General features: G+C 44.4%; 1 protein-coding gene across 3 annotated transcripts in view; it reads right to left on the bottom strand.

The window, feature by feature from the left end:
- Positions 1-15890, bottom strand: part of ADAM12 (ADAM metallopeptidase domain 12) — a 171205-nt gene extending 155315 nt beyond the window's left edge. The window contains exon 1 of one of the 3 annotated variants that reach the window (XR_010473363.1): positions 15583-15890. Coding sequence is in view for 1 of the 3 variants with exons in the window: in XM_021292029.2 (XP_021147704.2) it covers positions 15583-15700 (118 nt within the window). In the remaining 2 variants the exon portion in view is untranslated. Of the gene's footprint in view, positions 1-14917; positions 15309-15582 lie in introns of those variants that run through there. The other 2 variants (XM_021292029.2, XM_065066740.1) reach the window with 2 other exon arrangements.
- Between the last annotated feature and the right edge of the window lie 2996 nt (positions 15891-18886).

Raw genomic sequence — 18886 nt, 5'->3', positions numbered from 1 at the left:
TACTCCGCTCAACATGGAAAGGTGCGGTTGTACTTGGTTTTAACCAGTCTGAGCTGTGTAAAACAAAACACTGAATAATGCTCTAATCCTGCACAGTCAGATGACTTCAGTTCATACCAGAATGTCAAAAAGCCATTTGCATGCAACATTTATCAGGTGTTTTTTTTTTTTACTCTCACTAAACATACTAATGGTATTGTGCCTGTCAAAGCAGAGTCCTAAAAAACAGTATTATAGTACAAGAGTTTGGAATGGTGTTGAGAATAAACCTTAAAGAGAAGATAGGGTTGGCCTCCAGGTGCCATGGGACAGTCAAAACCCTGCTAAGGTTTGCCACACTCTTGACCTACCATCACACTGAGCCCTTTGGTGTACTTGGACCTCACGAGGATGAGACCTGAGTCTTCCCAGGTGCTCTACAATCGTGTCCATCCTCCACTAAGATGGAGAAAGGCCGGCATTACCTGTCTGCCTCCTTCCCCCATTGCCTTTGTGCGAGGAGGTGCAGTGGGAAGGCGATGGGTAAGCGTTTTAGCAGCTCAACCACAGCTCAGAGCTGAAGCGTGTTATGGGAGGGAGACTCATAGATTCATAGGATGTCCTGAGCTGGAAGGGACCCACAAGGATCATGGAGTCCAGCTCCTGTCCCTGCACAGGACACCCCACAGGTCACACCGTGTGTCTGAGGACAGTGTCCAGTCTCTTCTTGAACACTGTCAGATTGGGGCCGTGACACCTCCCTGGGGAGCCTGTTCAGTGTCCAGCACCTCTGGGTGAAGAACCTTTTCCTCATGTCCAATCTGAACCTCCCTGGCACATGTTCCTGCCATTCCTTGGGGTTCTGTCACTGTCACAGAGAGAAGAGCTCAGCCCTGTCCCTCCTGCTCTCCTGCTGAGGAAGCTGTTCCCGCCATGAGCTCTGCCCTCAGCCACCTCCAGGCCAAACAAACCCAGGGACTTCAGCCGCTCTCATACCACTTCCCCTCCAAACCCTTCACCAACTTTGTAGCCTCTTCTGGACACTCTCCAGTAGCTTTATATCCTTTTTATCCTGTGGTGCCCAAACCTGCACACAGTGCTCCAGGTGAGGCCGCATCAGAGCGGGAACCTGCCCACACAGCGCAGCGCTCGGTGCCGCCACCTCAGTAACCTGCCTTGTCCTCTCGGGCCACCTCTCACCCTTTGTGGATCAAGAGCTATGTTTTGGGCAGAGTGACCCCAATTTTGTCACTGTTAGAATTACCTTAAAAACATCCACACAGTCATTCATGCACACGCTTGGGCTCAGCCCTGTGGAGCCACATGAGATACCATCTCATCTGCCTGCGAGGGTCTAGACAGAACCTCACAGCTCTTTATCCTGATTATCAGGCGTGAAGCTCCCTGCACAGAACAGAAATTTATGAAGCATATCTCAGGATCTCAGGGAAATGAGAAAAGTTTGAGTCCAGCCCTGATCTTTTTTTTTTCCTTGGCTCACTAGAGCAGTCTCAACTATATGAATTAAATGACTCAGGTTCTTCTATTATTTTGTGGGATTTGCACTCTGAAAGTTTCATGAAATGTGAGTTTTAAGGAACCCTAGTAGCACACTTTTCCTCCCATGGATGCACTGTCTACATTGATTCCACACTATCCTATACCATGGAACTGCAACTAGATATCAGGAAGCATCAAAGTCTTTCTGATATTCCTACATGTGCAAGTTGCCTTTCTTATCAATTCTGCAAAGCATTAACATTACAACATTACCCAAAACAGAAGAAATAGGAGACAGGGTGGGATCAGCCTTTGTGCACAGATGTGTTATTCCCTCATTATATGGCATAGTCCAGAAAGTGCAACTGCTATAAAAATATCATGGGGAAAATAGAACAATATCTACACAAAGTGTGATTCAATTTTGCCACTCCTACTTCTATTCTATCCTGACAAAGCGATGCTTGTGGCGCATAACAAAGTAAGGTTACAATGAGGAAATTTAATCTTACACACATGCTTATTTATCTGAAAATGCATATTGTGCAGAAGTGTTGATAGTCTGGAGACAGACATCAAGACAGGTTTATAGGCAGCAGTTATATCTTTATTGGAAAAGACAATTTATTTGGGGGAAACTAAACAGACAAGCTTTAGGGTTTGCGAACTCTTCTGAAGCCATAGCATTTATAAAACACAAGATCAGTTTCTGTCTAGTTGCTTTTCTTCAGCCAAATATTTTCCTGCTTATCTGAATGTTTTTATTGAAATTATTGGGTGTGATAGAAATCACAGCTTCCTGCAGAAGGCAGAGAAAGCACTGCAGCCCAGTCTCGGGGCCTCATTCTGAAGAGCACTTGGGCACATGCTTAATGTTATATACGTGCTTAACTCCCAGCTGTCCTCAGTGTGATATAAATACATTACAGTTTCTTTTGTAAATCAAATAATAATGTTTTTCCTATTTAAGATGATAATATTTAATCACTATGCATATTCCTGAAAGATTACAAAACACCGAAATCTGTATAACTGGTCAGTAAACTCTAGGTCAGTATTTAAATATAAAAGTAGGGGGAAGATGAAAAGGTAGATCCTTTAAATGGGATTCCACAGCCCGATTGCAAAGCTTCAGAGAACACATTGCAGAAAACAAGGGATCACAGTCAATAAAGAGCAACCCACACATACCCATCTGAGATGGGAAATATGACGGAATTTAAAGGGCCACGGAGCCTGACCGAGGAACGGGATGCAGACAGAAAAGATATGGGTAAAGGAAAGCGTGAATTCAGAAATTTTGGGCCACCCGTCCCCAAAAACAAGCACAGCCCTTCCCAAGAGCATCCAAGGAGCACCAGGAGCGGAGAGCGATGGGATGGGACCGCAGGTCCGTGCTAACAAAGGGTTTCCATCACCCCAATCACGTCCCCCGAGCTCCCCGTGCTACCGTTCCTCACGCACACGGACCTGCTGGTATTTCCTCTCTGCCACTCTTCATCTCCTCTGCCCATTTTCATTAGGAACTCTTTGAAGCTGAGACCATTAGAGTTGTTTGCGTTATATTAATAATGAGGCCTCTTCTCTACAGAGACTCCTGGTATTACAGCAATATAAATAGTGTAATAATTGAAATCAGAGAATTTAAATTTCGGTAACGTGTCATGAGAGGGGAAGAAAAATCAGGCCATCTGTATTACCAGAAACTTTTATTAGACCCAGGTTTCCTATCTCTTGTGTCACATGCACCTACTTACTCACCTACTTATTTTCCATTTCAGTGAAATTCTGTCCAGTTCTTCCTGACGCAAGCTCGTCTCCCAATTTTTCACATGAAAAACTTCACAGTTGTGCCTATCTGTTTTCTATTTTCAGCCTGCAGCGAAGGTAACGCTTTTGATCCATAAGCAGCCCACAAGCTGATGTAGCACCCTTTATCCTTTTTTTTTTTTTTGGTAATATAAAAGACACTTTGTACAAATAGTGAGATGAGTACATATTATCTGACAGTGACTTTTGCACAGCTTAAATATTTTTTCATCTGCCATCTACTTCTACAACTTTTCTTCTTCGTGCAGTATCACACAAGGACTTGTTGGGAAAGAAGTTAAGAAGAGTTTTCATCTTTTTGCTTTGTATTTCAGCTCCTCTGAGCTCTGTGCAAAATAAACTCCAAGCGTGTGACGTGACATCTTTGTTTAACGGCCGCTGCCTCCTGAAGAAGCCCAGACACACTTCAGATTTGCATTTGCTTAAAATTAATAAGCTTTTAGTCAGGCAGTGCAATTTATTTGTCCTTATGATAAACAAAAAGGTGAATGCTCTCAATACTGAGTGGGTCTGGATAAAATGGGCTGAAGTGGAAGGAAGAAAAGAAAATGCTCCCTAACTGCCCACCCCTGCCATCCTGCTCGTGCTGGTTTTGCTCCCCTGGCACAGCACGGGAGAGCGGGCCCAGACCTGCGGTGGTTTATAAAAACCATCCATCTATTAACACAGATTTACATTATGTACACTAAAGCCAAGCGTACGACACTGCGCTTCCTCCCCATTGTGGATGTGCATGTCCCGGGCGTCCCATCCGCACGTCTTGTCCCACACGTGCCAACATGATCCCATCAGGATCCCCAGGCACCCAAAGGCTCTCACAGCCCAAACACCCCACTGCAGCCCAGGGCGATGAAAATAACAGAAGTAAGGGCAGGGGAATAGAAAAAGGAGAAATTATATTAAATTATAGTACACTTGTGTTAACTTCCATATTACAAGTGGGCTCAGAATTGTAAGTCACAGCCTATCTACTTTTTCATCTACAACAAAACACCAATGCATCAGAATAATCTTAGGTTAGAAGAGTAATCTTTCTATAAACGGAACACCGGTATTAGCACTGCTCTGTATCGCAGGCTGTGGAAGACAGAAGAATCATACTTTGCCCATTTTCCTCCTCATTTTCTCCAGCTTCCTCAGCTTAGTTCACAGTCAGCGGGATCCATGGTTTGGAAGTGTTGCTTCTCTCCCATGTCTTAAGAGAAATCTTTTATCACCTCTAGACTCAAACTACAACTTTTAAATCCAAAATTACCAAGTGTATACGCCAAGAGAGGAGGACCAAGCATTTGTCCTTCAGGGTGGGGGTGAACTTGGGAAATGTAAGGACACAAATCTGGGTAAAGAATAGAGACTCCCCACCAAGCACATCACTAACCAACCAGGTAAAGCTTTCTACCTAGGTTTAGTCAGAAAATGTATTAGGATCAACCTTTACTCAATATGCAGGAGTGTCCTGAAACCCAGTGCTCCAAGTTAGGAGACAACATCTGCACAGAGGACAGGAATACAACAAAAGTATCCAGCAACTCGAGCAAAGGGCCGAAACCAAGCAGTACAGAATGGAGGGCCAAATTCTAAGGGACCAGTAAATTTTCTGTTCTAAGCCATAATCTTCAAAGGCAAATAACACAAGAAAGATGAGCACATGCTATTCACATAACATCAATGTCACATGAAGCAAAGATAGTCCTGGAACAATGCATTAAAAGCAGTGTTTCCAGTGAATATCAGATATTGAAGTTACTCCCAAGAGTTACCAATGCAAGAATACCTGGAATATTGCAGGTATTTCTCCTCACCTACATTCACAAAAGAGTGATTCGGTCTGGAGCTGGTGGATGGGAAAGGCTGCCCGGGCAATCAGGGGAGCAGAAAGACTGAATTACCAGAAGGGAACTAAAAGAATCATTTTACATAGTCTAGGAAACCAAAGGCCCATGAATGTCGTTTAGCTTTATATACCTCTTGGTTGTTATCTGGCCAGGGCTGATGTATTTATAGATGGCAAGAGTATAAAGTGGCGATACACAAAGTTAGACTGGATCGCAATAAAGAACTTCTGGGCAAAGAGGATCACATCCAGCTCTTGTGCATCAACGAAAGAAAAAATCAACTTGCTTTAAATGGAAATTGTTAACGTTAGGACTCAGTCTATATCATGCCAAAAAGAAAGTGTCAACTACCCAATTAACTATCCAGCTATCTGGCCAAGGAGTGGGGATGTGTGCTTCCAGTGCTGTTTCACTCCATCTTCCAGCAAAACCAAAACATTACCCAAGCTAAACATTATCCAGGCACTGTTCTTGCTGAAACCATCTTCTAGGATGGTACCCATTCTGTTTGAGCCAGGAAAAATAATAAATTGTCACTTAGTAACACAACAAAAATGCAAATTATATCTGATAATAAATATGAGAATGCTGCAAAAGAAACCAGTACAAGATTTTCAGTGCATAATGGTTAAAGAATGAAAGCCCAGTAACTTGCACAGGGTCAGACAAGCACTAGCTTGCCTTAAAGTCAACCCTTCATCTGTCTTAAATTTTACACTAACCACCAGCTGGAAACACAGCCACCCTCTCAGAAGAAAGGACAAAAATCAGAAACTCCAGCAGACTGATAAGGTTTATCCCATTATCCCACTAACAGCACTTAAACAGCTTTAGAAGTGACAGCACATAACATGCCAGGTTCTGCCCTCATCTGCGTGTAAGCACAAAAGTCTGGGCAGGATTTGACTGTGCACAAAATAAAGAACTTATCTATTCATTCAAAATCATAAATTATTTTTCCAGCTAACATTTGGACATCTGAGCAGTACATTGATTCTCTCTACAGAATGGAGTGAAATGAGCCCTTTCAAGGCCTGCCTGGAAAATAATTATTTAGAACAAAGGAAATATAAAAAGGGCAAGCCACCTAGCTAGACACAAAGTTATACTTGTCTTCTCATTCCTCCCCTCATTCCCAAATCCGAGACCTCAGGCATTTAAGCACCAGTAACTTCTGGAAAACAACTAATCCATGGATCTTCTTGGGTTTGAATTTTTTCTTTTCCCTCCCGTTGCAAAATTACGACTCAAGTGCAAAAGTCTTTAAAACATCAAAAGTCAGCAAAGGTCTTTGATGAGCCTGAGGACAGGCAAGAGCAAGACGGCTCCACACACATTTCTGAATTTAATTTGCTGTTCTTTCTGCCTCTAATGAAAAAAGATCCTCTCTCCAGCTTGACAGGTCTGTCAACTTGGAACTGATCTGTCCGTGACTTTCCAGCATGTCCACTTAATCTTTCCCACCAAGCACCTTCACCGGCACCGACCGCTCGGGTGACAAATAGGAGCTTGAGACGCACGGATCCCCTTTAACTAAACAGCATTAAAACCACACTTTTTAATATTTGAGTTTTATAATTCTAAGAGCTAGCTCCTGTCATCACTTGTTCTTGCATGAGTTATTCCCTTCCTAAATCTAAATTCTGCTGATGAAATAATCTGCGACAGGAAACAGCCCTCTCAGCCCTACCCCCACCAAATCCCATAAACTCCATGGAAAAAGTCGTATGTTCAACATTTTAATATGGACTTGGGAGTGAAAGCTTAAATTTGAAGGTAACTTGCTGTTCTTCTCCACCAAAGACTCTGCAGTCAGTGCCGCTTTGCGACCAGCTGAACAAACTAATGACACATTTCAGGGCGAAAATAGAGAGGGCGGAATAAAAAGAAAAATAAAATGTTCATTGTGGAACATACCCCCTAAGCAGTTGGGTCATCTTAATCTTCAAGCTTCTGTAATACAACTGTTGGAAGGCTCTAAGTCTGCGCACAATAAAGTGCTTTATTCAGGGAACCATATGACTCCATCAGTCATTCAAGCACATGTTTGGCACAGATTGAAAGTGAAAAGCATAGCTAAGTCAAATATTTCAAAACTGAACTTGTCTTTCTAACACACATGGTTTATATATTGGTGTAATATCTATATAACTTTTCAGTTCTCATATACGGTAATGTCATGGCTAAAGTACAAAATGATGTCTGTGGTGCTATGCAGCGCCGCGCTTCTCCGGAGTTAACGCACGCCAAAAAGCCATTTACCAGAAAATTAAAAGGGAAGTATCATACTTGACAGGTCCTCAAGAAAACTGTAAAAAAATAGCTTTTGTTCCTTCTAATTCTTGAATATCTATTTCTCAAATCAGGACGCTACACCATTCTTCAGTACAGAGCTGTGCTGTAACAGATCCAGGACAGGCAGTTCCTGCCTCGGCGTGCGCCTGAGATCCGTCCCCTCTGTTTGCAGATGAAATATTGCTCATCATCCAGAGTTCCTCCTGCTGATGCAAATGCGATTAAAGCAATCTTGGGAGAGCACAGTGTGATTAAAGCATAAGTAATGCAAGAAGGATTTGGGCCCTCATTATACAAAATACATATTGAAATGCACTCGAGGAAAGAAGCCAGTGTATCTCAATATCCTCCCTGTTCTCGAGAACAAAATGTGACAAGTGGAGTTTTGAGAACAACATTTGCCATTGACTGCAGGAGGGGGCAGGGAGACTGCAGAACGTTTCCAATAGTGAAAACCAAGCTTTATTACCGTGTATAGAATACATACATATACTATATTTAGGAAACAGCTGTCCAGCCTCATTTGTGATGTTGTTACGTTTGACTGAGGAATTACTATTCAGGACCAGTCCAAAGACAAGAGTTGTCTTTTTTCCCTAGAAAAGAACATTTCAAAATATGAGAGAAATAAAGCAGCGAAACATTGAACCAGAGGGCATTTCAGCATGCCGGGTGATGGGTGCGTATCGAGAGGTTCCTCCTATGAACGAGCTCAAAGCCTGGAGTTCACGGCCAAGGGCAAGTTGTTAATGCAAGATTCAACCCCAAAGCAGCTTTGAAATTGGGTGACACAATGGCTTGGGACAACTTTGGTCTCCTTACTGCAAATCCTGTTTTAAGCTGGCTTCTTTTCCAGATCCTGATGCGTACCAAATAAACAGTCCCCACCACTCTTTCTCATGAAAACAAGCAGGAGAGGACTAACAAAAGGTGAAAAATATTGAGGGTTGCACTCTGCCTTTCCCACAGGTATTTCCAGAATGCCATAGTGAGGGATGCCCTAACTCAGCATCACCCCGGCACAGGCACTACAAGGGCACATCTGTTTCTGCCTAAACTGCTGCTCCTTCCCCAAAAGATCCCAGTCCCAGACATTCTCACGTTGATTATAAACTCAGCTTTGCAGCCTTCAAGGCGGCTCCTCACAAAAACACTCAGGAAGAGGAAAAGCAACCCATGCTTTACAGGAACACACACAACCAATCCATAAAGCTCCAATGTCAAAAAAAGTACTGAATATACTCACTTTTCAGCAATGAGTCTACATAATTACATGAAAATCCAGATCTAGCCATTCATCTCCAGCTCCTTCCCTCCAAACTCTCAGGAGAGGCTATTTTCCACTGAATGAAATTCAAAATTATGCCCCAAAATACTATTTCCTCTTGGTCTTTTAAAAGGTACCATATAACCATTTTCTCTTTTGATTTACCAGCCTCTCCCACTGAGTACAAGGAATCCTTAGCATTGCTGTATTGAGAGATGTTCCTTCCCATATACAACCACTGGTGGAAAAAACTATTGAGTGGGAGTTTGAGTTGTGCTCGTCACGTGCTCACAAATCATTCATCCAGGTGCTCTCTGGGAAATCGCACTCAAAACACAGCAAATCCAGCTGAAGCAAATTTCAGTATTAATTGACGTAAACGTGCATGGGAAACAATTTATAATCCTTTCCCAAGCAACTATGCTGCTGGGCTGGGGAGTCAATATCCATCATGCATTTTGGTTTGGATGGGGAATATCTGCTACTCACATTGCACAATAGCAGCAGAAGAAAAAAATCACTGCACCTGTACTAACAGAAGCTGTCACTGACTCCTGTCTTCCTATATTTTGAAACATAAATGAACGGACAACTCAGAGTTACTTAATCTTCTCGAAGCCACCCATCCTGCTCAGGTTTATGTGTGTAACCTTACAACAAATGTCACCATAAGCGCTGGATGAGTCCATAACTCCTGACATTCACAGGCTTCTCCGGGAGACGAGGTACAGAAGTCACGAACATTTATTTTTATTGTTTCCTCAGGGCAGGATATCTTTCCAGGTCAATAACACACTTTGCTCATCTAACCTACACATCCTTTGATCCTGCCAAGCAGATTCGAAATGAACAGCACAGAACATCAGCACCAGCTTGTGCAAAGGAGCCAGATCCACAGAGGTGAGACAACTTATCCTGACCAAGGATCAGACCCACAAACAAGGAAAATACATGACACAAAATAAATATACAAACTACTTCTTTCTGAAGCATGAAAATTTCGTCTGCAACAACCCTGCATTTTCTCCACAACCACAAATGTTTACCCAAAATGTCTCTTCAGTGGGACGTGTTTTCCTCACTTAAGAGGCAATAGGTGAACGCATAAATGCTGTTGCACTTGGAATTCTTATCTCCTGCTTCAAAATCTGCATTAAAACGCAAGAGTGGTTTTCAACCTGGATACAGTTTTATGATCTCCAACTCAAAAAGGAGCACGGACTGGATGTGAGATGCTGTATCCTTCCCTAGAAGCTGCAGAGGCCATGCTTTATTCTCAGCTACAGCTGTGCCACCGCAGTGCTCTCAGTGACAGAAAAGGAATGCAATATAGACTTAAATCATCTGGACTGAACAGTTCTCCTCTTCACATCTCCTAATTGTGGAAGTAACGGGGTTTTCAGCACACTGCCGCTGCTGCCTACAGACAGTGCTGCTGAATAAAGATGATATTAGGTGATATTCTGCTCCACATATGGTCAGGCCGCTATGCTCACCTTATGTAGCATTATGATTTTTTATCTTACTTTTTTTAGATGACTGCATCAAAACAAAATCCCCTAAACACTTAGATTCAGTGAAGTTTCTATTTTCAAATATTCCTTCAAAGGTAAGCAGTCACACATGAGGTTTATTTCTCTTGCTTGATCAGCCGTTTTCAGAATTAGAACACAAGAAGCAAGAACCAGCAAACTTTCACTGTTGTCAGAAGGAGGTTTTTCACCTAAAGCATTTGATGTACATCATTAACCTGTATTTGGAGGGACTGACAAGGTTCCTCTTAACAAATATATCACAATAAACTAGTTAAAAATTCTTCTGTGCCAAATCCCACGTCCTGCTTTTTATGCCCTGCTGTGTGTTATCCAGCGTGGTTAACAGGCCATGAGACATTTTGCTTCTTGCCTTATTAGATCATATATTTTGGACAAGAAAGAATGTGTTCATCTAGTCAACGGTTTTGTCATGTTGACCTTGTGAATGGACAACACACCGCTCCCAATCTACCAAATATTTCTCCTCTTAGCTCCAAGACATAGAAAGCAGCAAACTCATTGATATGGGGGGTAAAAAAACTAATGATGCAACATGAAGTGATTTAACAGGGGAGTCAGCATTTCCAATTAGATGATGCTGCTCATCAAGTCACGTTCTGAAGCATGGATGCCAACATCACACTCAATATCGACGTACTCTCAGACTCTTATATGACACTAAAAAGAGAAGAATCAACATCCCAGAGCAGGGGTCACCCAAGAAACAGAACCTTTATCAGTTAGTGTGATCCTTTTCCCAAAGAGATAAAAATTTAATACAATTGAAGCCCTTTGCTCTGTGTTAGCCAGAAACAAAAAGGATTGACCTTTTGGACTCCACTGTCCTGTCAAGAACCAATTGCAATTCTGTAACAGACTTACTCAACCTGAGGATTTTTAATTTAGATCGCTGTAGATCTGCCCTGGTGACTCAGCAGGGCCTAAGAGAAGGCTCTTGCAGGTGCGATTTAGGCCATCGGTACTATCAAATTTTGGAGATGATGTGCTTTTGTCCTAGAAGTAATCTGAAAAGCTAATAGAAATGTAAGTACCATGTGCATGCAACAGGAACAGCAAAATCTGAGATGATGTGGCGCAAAATACAAGAACTTGTAGATGGAAGAAAAGCCATCATAAAAAGGATAAAATATAAAAATCCTTCTAGTATGAATACTATGAAGGGCCTGGTATCCTAAGCAGGACAGGATGCTACGCGAGATGCAGAGCTGGGGAGAATCTTTTTAGCAGGGCCTGCTGCGATAGAACAAGGGGTGATGGTTTTAAGCTGAAAAAGGGAAGATTCAGGCTGGACATGAGGAAGAAATTGTTGCTGCTGAGGGTGGTGAGAGCCTGTTCCAGGTTGGCCAGAGAGGTGGTGGATGAACCATCCCTGAGACATCCCAGGCCAGGCTGGACGGGGCTCTGAGCACCCTGAGCTGGTGAAGATGTCCCTGTTCATGGCAGGGGGGGCACTGGATGGGCTTTGAAGGTCCTTTCAACCCAAACCATCCTGTGGTTCTATGAACCTCCTGGTGTAGCAGGGCCTGGCCATAGAAACATATTTCAGACCTAATTGCAAACACCCTAGAAATGTCACTTCTCGGTTTACAACAACTCACAGCAAAAGTCAAAAGAAAACCCACCCCACCAGCCCTCAAACGTGCAGTCTCCAAAAGTCAGATTCCCAGAGCGGGGCTTGGCAGCACCCCAGCAGAAACTGGGCTGTGAAACCCCCTGGCCAAGCACCAAGGCGGCTCCATGGACCGTGCTGGCAGCATCCTGCTGCCCGCCTGGCCAACACCGCTCGCCATTCGCATGCCACACCGCAGCCCTGGAGCACAAACGGGCCTGCCCAAAAGCATATACATGAATACTAATCAAAGAAAGCCCAGCTGGACTCCCTGGACCATTTGCACTTGCAATGTGAGATATGTTAGAAACTCGGGGACCGCTTGTGATAAATCTGTCAGGATGAGGATACGCGAGGTCTGAACAAGGCTGGTGCAGGACCAAATAAGCCTTTACATGAATTCAGCCTTTTTAAAATAGAATTTCATGATCAATAGCATCGGCAGCAGCTGACAGCCAGAGTGGAAGTAACAGATAAACACAACCCTGATCTGCTGCTGTCACTCAGGTGGCATTAGAAAAGTGCCACCAGGGCAGCCTCTGCGCTGCCAGCGGGACGAAAAGCAGCCCAAAACACAGCCTGTCAATCATTAGTTCAAGGATGCTCTTTGCGGCTGGATGGACACCTTTCCAAAAAAATCTCAAGGAGAAACAAGAGATGCGAAGCTCGACAAAACACCAGCAAACAACCCGGCAGCTCCCCAGCAAGCAGCAGGGTTAACGATGCGAACATGATTTGGAGAGTGGGCATAATATCCTCAGCTGGTGTATTTTGGCATGGATCTGCGGAGCCCCGTGGACAGTGACAGCTCATGCCAGGCTATCTGCAGGGGACCTGATAGGGATAATCGTCAGACAAGAAGGTGATTATACACAGGCTGTAAATATCTGCCACGAGTGCTGGAACACTTTGAAAGAAGACAGTATTTGAAACTGAGCTGTAAAACAGTGTGTTGGAGAGACTGCGTTAAAAAGCAAGAGACAAGCAAAGATTTGTTCTTTTGTAATTTATTTCCGCTACAGCCAATGCAGTAGCAATCAGTAACAAAAATAAAATCTGATGGAAAAGTTATTTTAATTGAAGGTAAAGAGGTTTGGACCACAATTTTAGGGTTTTCATTTTTCTGCTGTTCATGCAGCTAACACCTAATATCTGAAAGGGATTCAAAGGCTTCCACACACACACTGATTTGGACTTTATACACCAACACCTTCATTGTCTGTCCTGAAGATACAGGAAGGCCTTGACTAAGCAAAAGACTTGTATAGATATAGTTTTTAAGGCGTTTGGCTAAGTCTATATGATTAGATAATATCCTAGTAGGTATTTTTCTCCACCAGGATAGCAAAGCTGGTTTTGCTTTGTTGAGGCCGGTACTTCAGTTAGTTTTCCTTTTGTCCATAAGGTCTTTTAGCTAGCACTAGACCAAGAGCTAGCACTTCTGAAAACTGGAAAAGGCAATGCTAAAACCATACAAATTGGAAACTCATACCAAAAGTGAGTGGCAGGGTTACTTTTAAGCTGTCTAGCTTATAACCTGATAATTTCTGTTTAATATTAGTTGTTACTTGGGCAGTCCCACACCATGCACGTCTCTTGCCTTTTAAAACAACCGCATTTCAAAATCCGTTTTCAAGGCATATGGCAACTTAAACTTCTCCCTTAATCGCTAAGCACGTGTTTATGTAAAAATTGGGATATCCTGGCAGCACCTCAAATCCATAACACCGGGCCCAGGGCAGTGACAGCCGTAAAGCTGAGGCAGGAGCTGCAAAGCTTCCAAACGCCCGGTGGGGACGTGTGCCAGCACAGCCAAGGGGACGTTTTGTCACTGGGTCCAGGAGCACGCGGCTGTAACTTTCAGCACCTCCGCGACCAAGAAAGCAGCACATGCTCTGGCAAAGCTAAAGCTGCTCTCTGCTTCCACGCGACGACAACATCAAAAAAGGAATTAAAGGAGATAGTTGCTAAGCACACTGGCTGCAGCCGCAAAAGAGCAAGTTACAGACGTGTTACAGAAAGGAATAGGAAAGATGTAGCGAGGCAAACCACAAATCCAGGGTTAGCAAACACCACTGTTGCTCAAGCTTAGACATCTAAAGACGGGCACCATAGAGATGAGCAGCTGACACAAGTCTTACCAAGAGCTTAGTTCATCAGAGCAAACAGAACCTCAGAGCCTCGGCTTGGCTCTTAGGGCATCCCAAAACACAGGTAACAGGATTTCCACCCACACCCACCAATGCGTTCTCTCATTTGTATGCTCGATCCAAGTCACCTAGAGTTTGCCCTTTTATTTTACTGTAGGGACAACTACTTTGAGTTATACTCATTCCTGTCATATGTGAATGCTTGAAGCATCTTACCTCAGACTGCCCTGGATGCATCGTCACGTTTACCTGCAGCACACAGAGGGCCTGGCCAGGTTCCCATGCTCAGAGATGCGGTACGTGCTTCCCTGACCTACACAAACCCCCCTCAGCCCATACAAAGGGAATGGCCACAGGGGAACCAGGGACCAATTTCTCATCCACCTGAGAATTGCTGCAGCTTTTATCCCCAATGTGCTGATTTGGTGTAAACACAGATGCTGATAAAGAGAAATTAAGACCCCTTACCAAGGCAAAGCAAAGCTTCAGCTCCTGTTAAGGCATTAACATAAACCCCAGGTGTTCAATTAAATGCAACAACTTGCTCTGTCTACCCTAGGATTTCAATGTGCTGGCTAACATCACAAAGTATATCTCTATCTTTCTCTTAGCAAGTCCAGAGCCCAAGTCCCAGTGAAACTCACTGCGCATAAATTTGGAGACAAACGAACATTTACAAAGTTTAAAGTTACAATGAAAAAAAAGACCCAAGACAAGAGTTTGTAGTAACGCATAGGGGGACACGCGCTGTTACATGTATTTACACAAGAGAATCTCCCTTCCTCTCTCACATAAAATATGCATTGTCAGCTGCTGCTCAATGAAGAGCACAGGGCCTGGGCCCTCCAGTGGTTCCCGAATAAGCCCCAAACTTGCCGTATAAAGAGACAACTCACTTTTTCTATGCCTCTCCCCACTCTGTAACGCAGATATCACGGGGCTGGTGCTGCAAAACACCTTTAAAACCGAAGCCACCGCTCCCTGACTTGTGCTCACTTTGAATGAACGAAGCGGCGAGTAAACTTGTCCCCAGCAAGGACGCGTTTTCCATCAGTATGGGGCTTTTTCAGGCAATTCCTCCCGGCTGGAAGCGGAGCCTGAACTCCGGCGATACTCAACCCCCCAACTGAATCTGCAGGGGACCCTAGAGGGGTAACGGCTCCCGGGTCCCCCCAGGGCACCCCGGGGGTCCCCACGACCAGCCCCCCAGGCGACGTGCCGGGCGCTGCAAAGCGGAGTTTTTCCGCAAAGGGCTCGGAAGCCCCCACGCCGCGCAGGTTACGCGGCCCCGCGTGTCCCCGGCCAAAACCCCCGCGGCTCCACCGCGTCCCCCCCTCCCCGCTCCGCGGGGCACCGCGGAGGTTCCGCCGCTTCTCCGCAGCGCGGAGCCCGGCGGGGAGCGCGGCGTGGGGCGCAAAACCAGCGCCGGGGGAAGAGCCCCCCCCGCTGCTGAGTGCGCTCACTTTAACAAAGTAATTTCTGTGTTGCTTGTCCCCTTAAAATGGAGTGTGGGGTGAGGACGTGCTGCAGCAAAATGTATAGCGATGTATGGTTAACTTACCTTGAGCTGCGGGTGATGCTAAGAGGAGGCAGCTGAGGCTGAGCAGCAGCATGGAAATCTGGGCTGGGGGGTGCGGAGGAGGGGAGCGCTGCTGCTCTGCATGGAGACGCTTTGACATCTTAGCCCAGACTGAGGGAGACAAACTTTCATCAGCTGGGGCTGGAGAGCAGCACCATAATATACAGTTACAGAGAGGAGCGAGCTGGGACTCAGGATGTGAGAGATTTCCTGCATGCAGTTAACTCCAAAACCCCTCCTGCTCCTGCATGAGCTGCTGATGAGTTGGGCTTTGCTTTCTTAGGAGGAAAAAAAAGAGAGAGAGAGAAAAAAAAAAAAGAGTGAGGAGTTGTCTTTCTTTTGGTTGGTGTTTTCTTTCTTTCTTTTTTTTTTTTTTTTTTTCTTTTTGAGAGATAAAAAGGTTTGCGGCTGTTTTGTTTTGGGGTGTGCTGGGTTTTTTTTGTTTGTGTTTTTATTTTTGGCAAGGAAAATTGAATTCTGTTGACCGTTGCCGTGCAGGAGCAGCCCGGCCGTGCTGGCTTGCGCGCTGCTCACCATGGAACAAATGAGCTCCGCGCCCACTCCGCGGGGTCCTACCGCCCGCCCGCCGCCGCGCAGCCAGCGCCGAGCACCGCGCAGGGACGGGACGGGACGGGGGGGCCTGGGGTCTCCCCACCCCCAATTTTCCCATTTCTGCAGCACACGCAGCCTTGGCTGCTTCCTCTGGAAAGTCATCTGCATACGTTAAGAGCTCAGGGATTATTTATTGGTTTCATAATTATTTCGGAGTTGTTTCTGGTGCCTCCGACTTATTTCACAGGGTTGATTTTTTTTTTTTTTTTAAAAAAAAGAAAAAATAAAAAGAAACAACACACCCACAGAGCTGCCAGATGCATTTTTTAAAATCTTCCTCATTCAAATTGCTATTGCTGACTGTCTGGGAGAATAACCAAATACAGATTATCTATTCCTTAATGTACCAGCAAAATACTACCATGCCCACGTGTTGCGCAGAATGTTGTACTACAGTAGTAAGATCCTAATCCTGCAAATCCTCTCAGACTTTTATTGTGTAGTTTTATTTTTAATTTATTAAGATTCTTCCCCAGTCCCTCTGTTTGGATATTGATGCTTAATTCTGCAGGTTGGCCCCGTGTTTCTTGTGCAGTTGGCAAAACTGGCTTAATATGTGTCTGTACATCAAAAGGAGCAAAAGCCATGCAATCCCACATAGTAATTTATTTTGGAGCCATGGATTTGAGCCTGTCCTAGAGCAGGCTGGTAGTTATTTACAGTGATCTGGACTATGCAGGAACTCAATGGGTGTAAAATGCTGCAGCTCCCAAGCTGGAACTACCCCGGCGGACAGTCACATCCCAGGATACCAGTGGTAATCTCAGGTCATCTCTGCACATATAAACCTGGAGAAGAGCTGAGGTGGTGAAGCAAAGGCAGAAAAGGCCTCTTAGCAGCTGTTTTTCTTCACAGTTAAAAAGTATATTTTCTCCCCTTACCTCTCCACCCAAAACTAGACACATGGACTCACCTCCAGTGCTCTGAATCAGCTCTGTCTACATTTACCTCTCCAGTCTCACATCAGCAGCACATATTTTCTTCATCATGCCCCTTCTCAGGAAACCCCAATCCTTGCCAGCAGTCAGGAATTATCCTATGTATAACATACCCAAATGCTAATAACATACCCAAATGCTATTTTTTCCCTACATACCCATTATCACTTACATTTTAACAGCTATAGTCAACAACCAGAGGGCCACAGAGATGATCCGAGGTTGGAACAGCTCTGCTGGGAGGACAGGCTGAGAGAGTCGGGGTGTTCATCTGGAGAAGAGAAGCTCCAGGGAGACCTTATTGTGGCCTTTCTGTACTTAAAAGGGGCAGTAAGAAAGATGGGGACAGACTTTTCAGCAGGGCCTGTTGCCATAGGACAAGGGGTGGTGGTTTTAAACTGAAAGAGGGGAGATTCAGGCAGGACATGAGGAAGAAACTGTTGCTGCTGAGGGTGGTGAGAGCCTGGCCCAGGCTGACCAGAGAGGTGGTGGATGAACCATCCCTGGAGACATCCCAGGCCAGGCTGGACGGGGCTCTGAGCAACCTGAGCTGGTGAAGATGTCCCTGCTCATGGCAGGGGTGGCACTGGATGAGCTTGGAAGGTCCCTTCAACCCAAACCATCCTGTGGTTCTGTGATGATTCTGTCTCATTATGGACATACATGCTCCACACAGCACATTGGTGAAAAACATTAAAATTAAACCAGAAGACTGAGGAAGGCCACCATAAGAGCCATGTAAACCATTTTATTCTTTGAAGGTATTTTTCCCATTAAAAAAAATCAGTCAAAAGGAACTAAAGAATTCTAAATAGAGTTTTGGTAATCCCACATGGCTTTTTACTTAAATGGTAGTATTTTTATTTTGAGTAACAATATTCCCTGACAGAGAATGTGGAGCCAATTATATCTTGGTCACTCACTACCATGAATGAACTAGATATTATCAGAGTTCTTTCTCCTCCCCCCAAACTGAATCAGAAAGGAACAGTTGCATTTTACTACACTGATTTTTATGGGCTTGAAGTTGATAAATGGATAGTTTATCACAAAAGATCCACAAGTATTTTATTAACAGCATCCATAAAGAAATGCTACTGAATTACAGTTACCTCTGGTTCTGGAGAACAGCACAATTTCACAGCAGTTTCAGAACTGTTTATGAACAAAAAAATGTCAAGGAAAAGTTAATCTGAGGTGCCCCTGCTTCACTAGGGTGCATGAGAGAGACCAAACCTTGCCTTTTAATTTCTCATGTCAAACCACCTCCCACAATTAGTTTTACGAGCCTTGGTTTATCCTCTTCAGAAGAACAAGGCCAAGTTTCCCTGCAGGAAATGAAAATTGCATCCAGGTTGTGTGGCTGCTTCAAAGGGGCCACAATCCTGATTCTCCAGGTTATTCCCGCAGGCAATGGCTCTCCATCCATCCATCCATCCATCCATCCATCCATCCATCCATCCATCCAATCTGACTTTGTTCTTCAGCACTGTCAGGGGAAGAGGAATGGGGATGTTTTCTGTGGGTGTCTTGCTGCTGCTGGGATCTTCTTTACCTTTGTATCTTTTGCTGCTGACTCTTTATGTTCCCTCTTCCCCCTCCTTTATGTTCCCTGCTTCAGTAGGACTAGATGATCTTTTGAGGTCCCTTCCAATCCCAAACATACTGTGATACTGTGATTTTTGTCCTCCTTATCTTCTTTGTTCTATGTGTTTAGTTTTTCTTTCCTTCATCCA

The sequence above is a fragment of the Columba livia genome, chromosome 6, assembly GCF_036013475.1.
Source record: "Columba livia isolate bColLiv1 breed racing homer chromosome 6, bColLiv1.pat.W.v2, whole genome shotgun sequence".
NCBI lineage: Eukaryota > Metazoa > Chordata > Aves > Columbiformes > Columbidae > Columba > Columba livia.
Note: the sequence above shows the minus strand (reverse complement) of the source record. Positions and strands in the feature narration are given on the sequence as shown.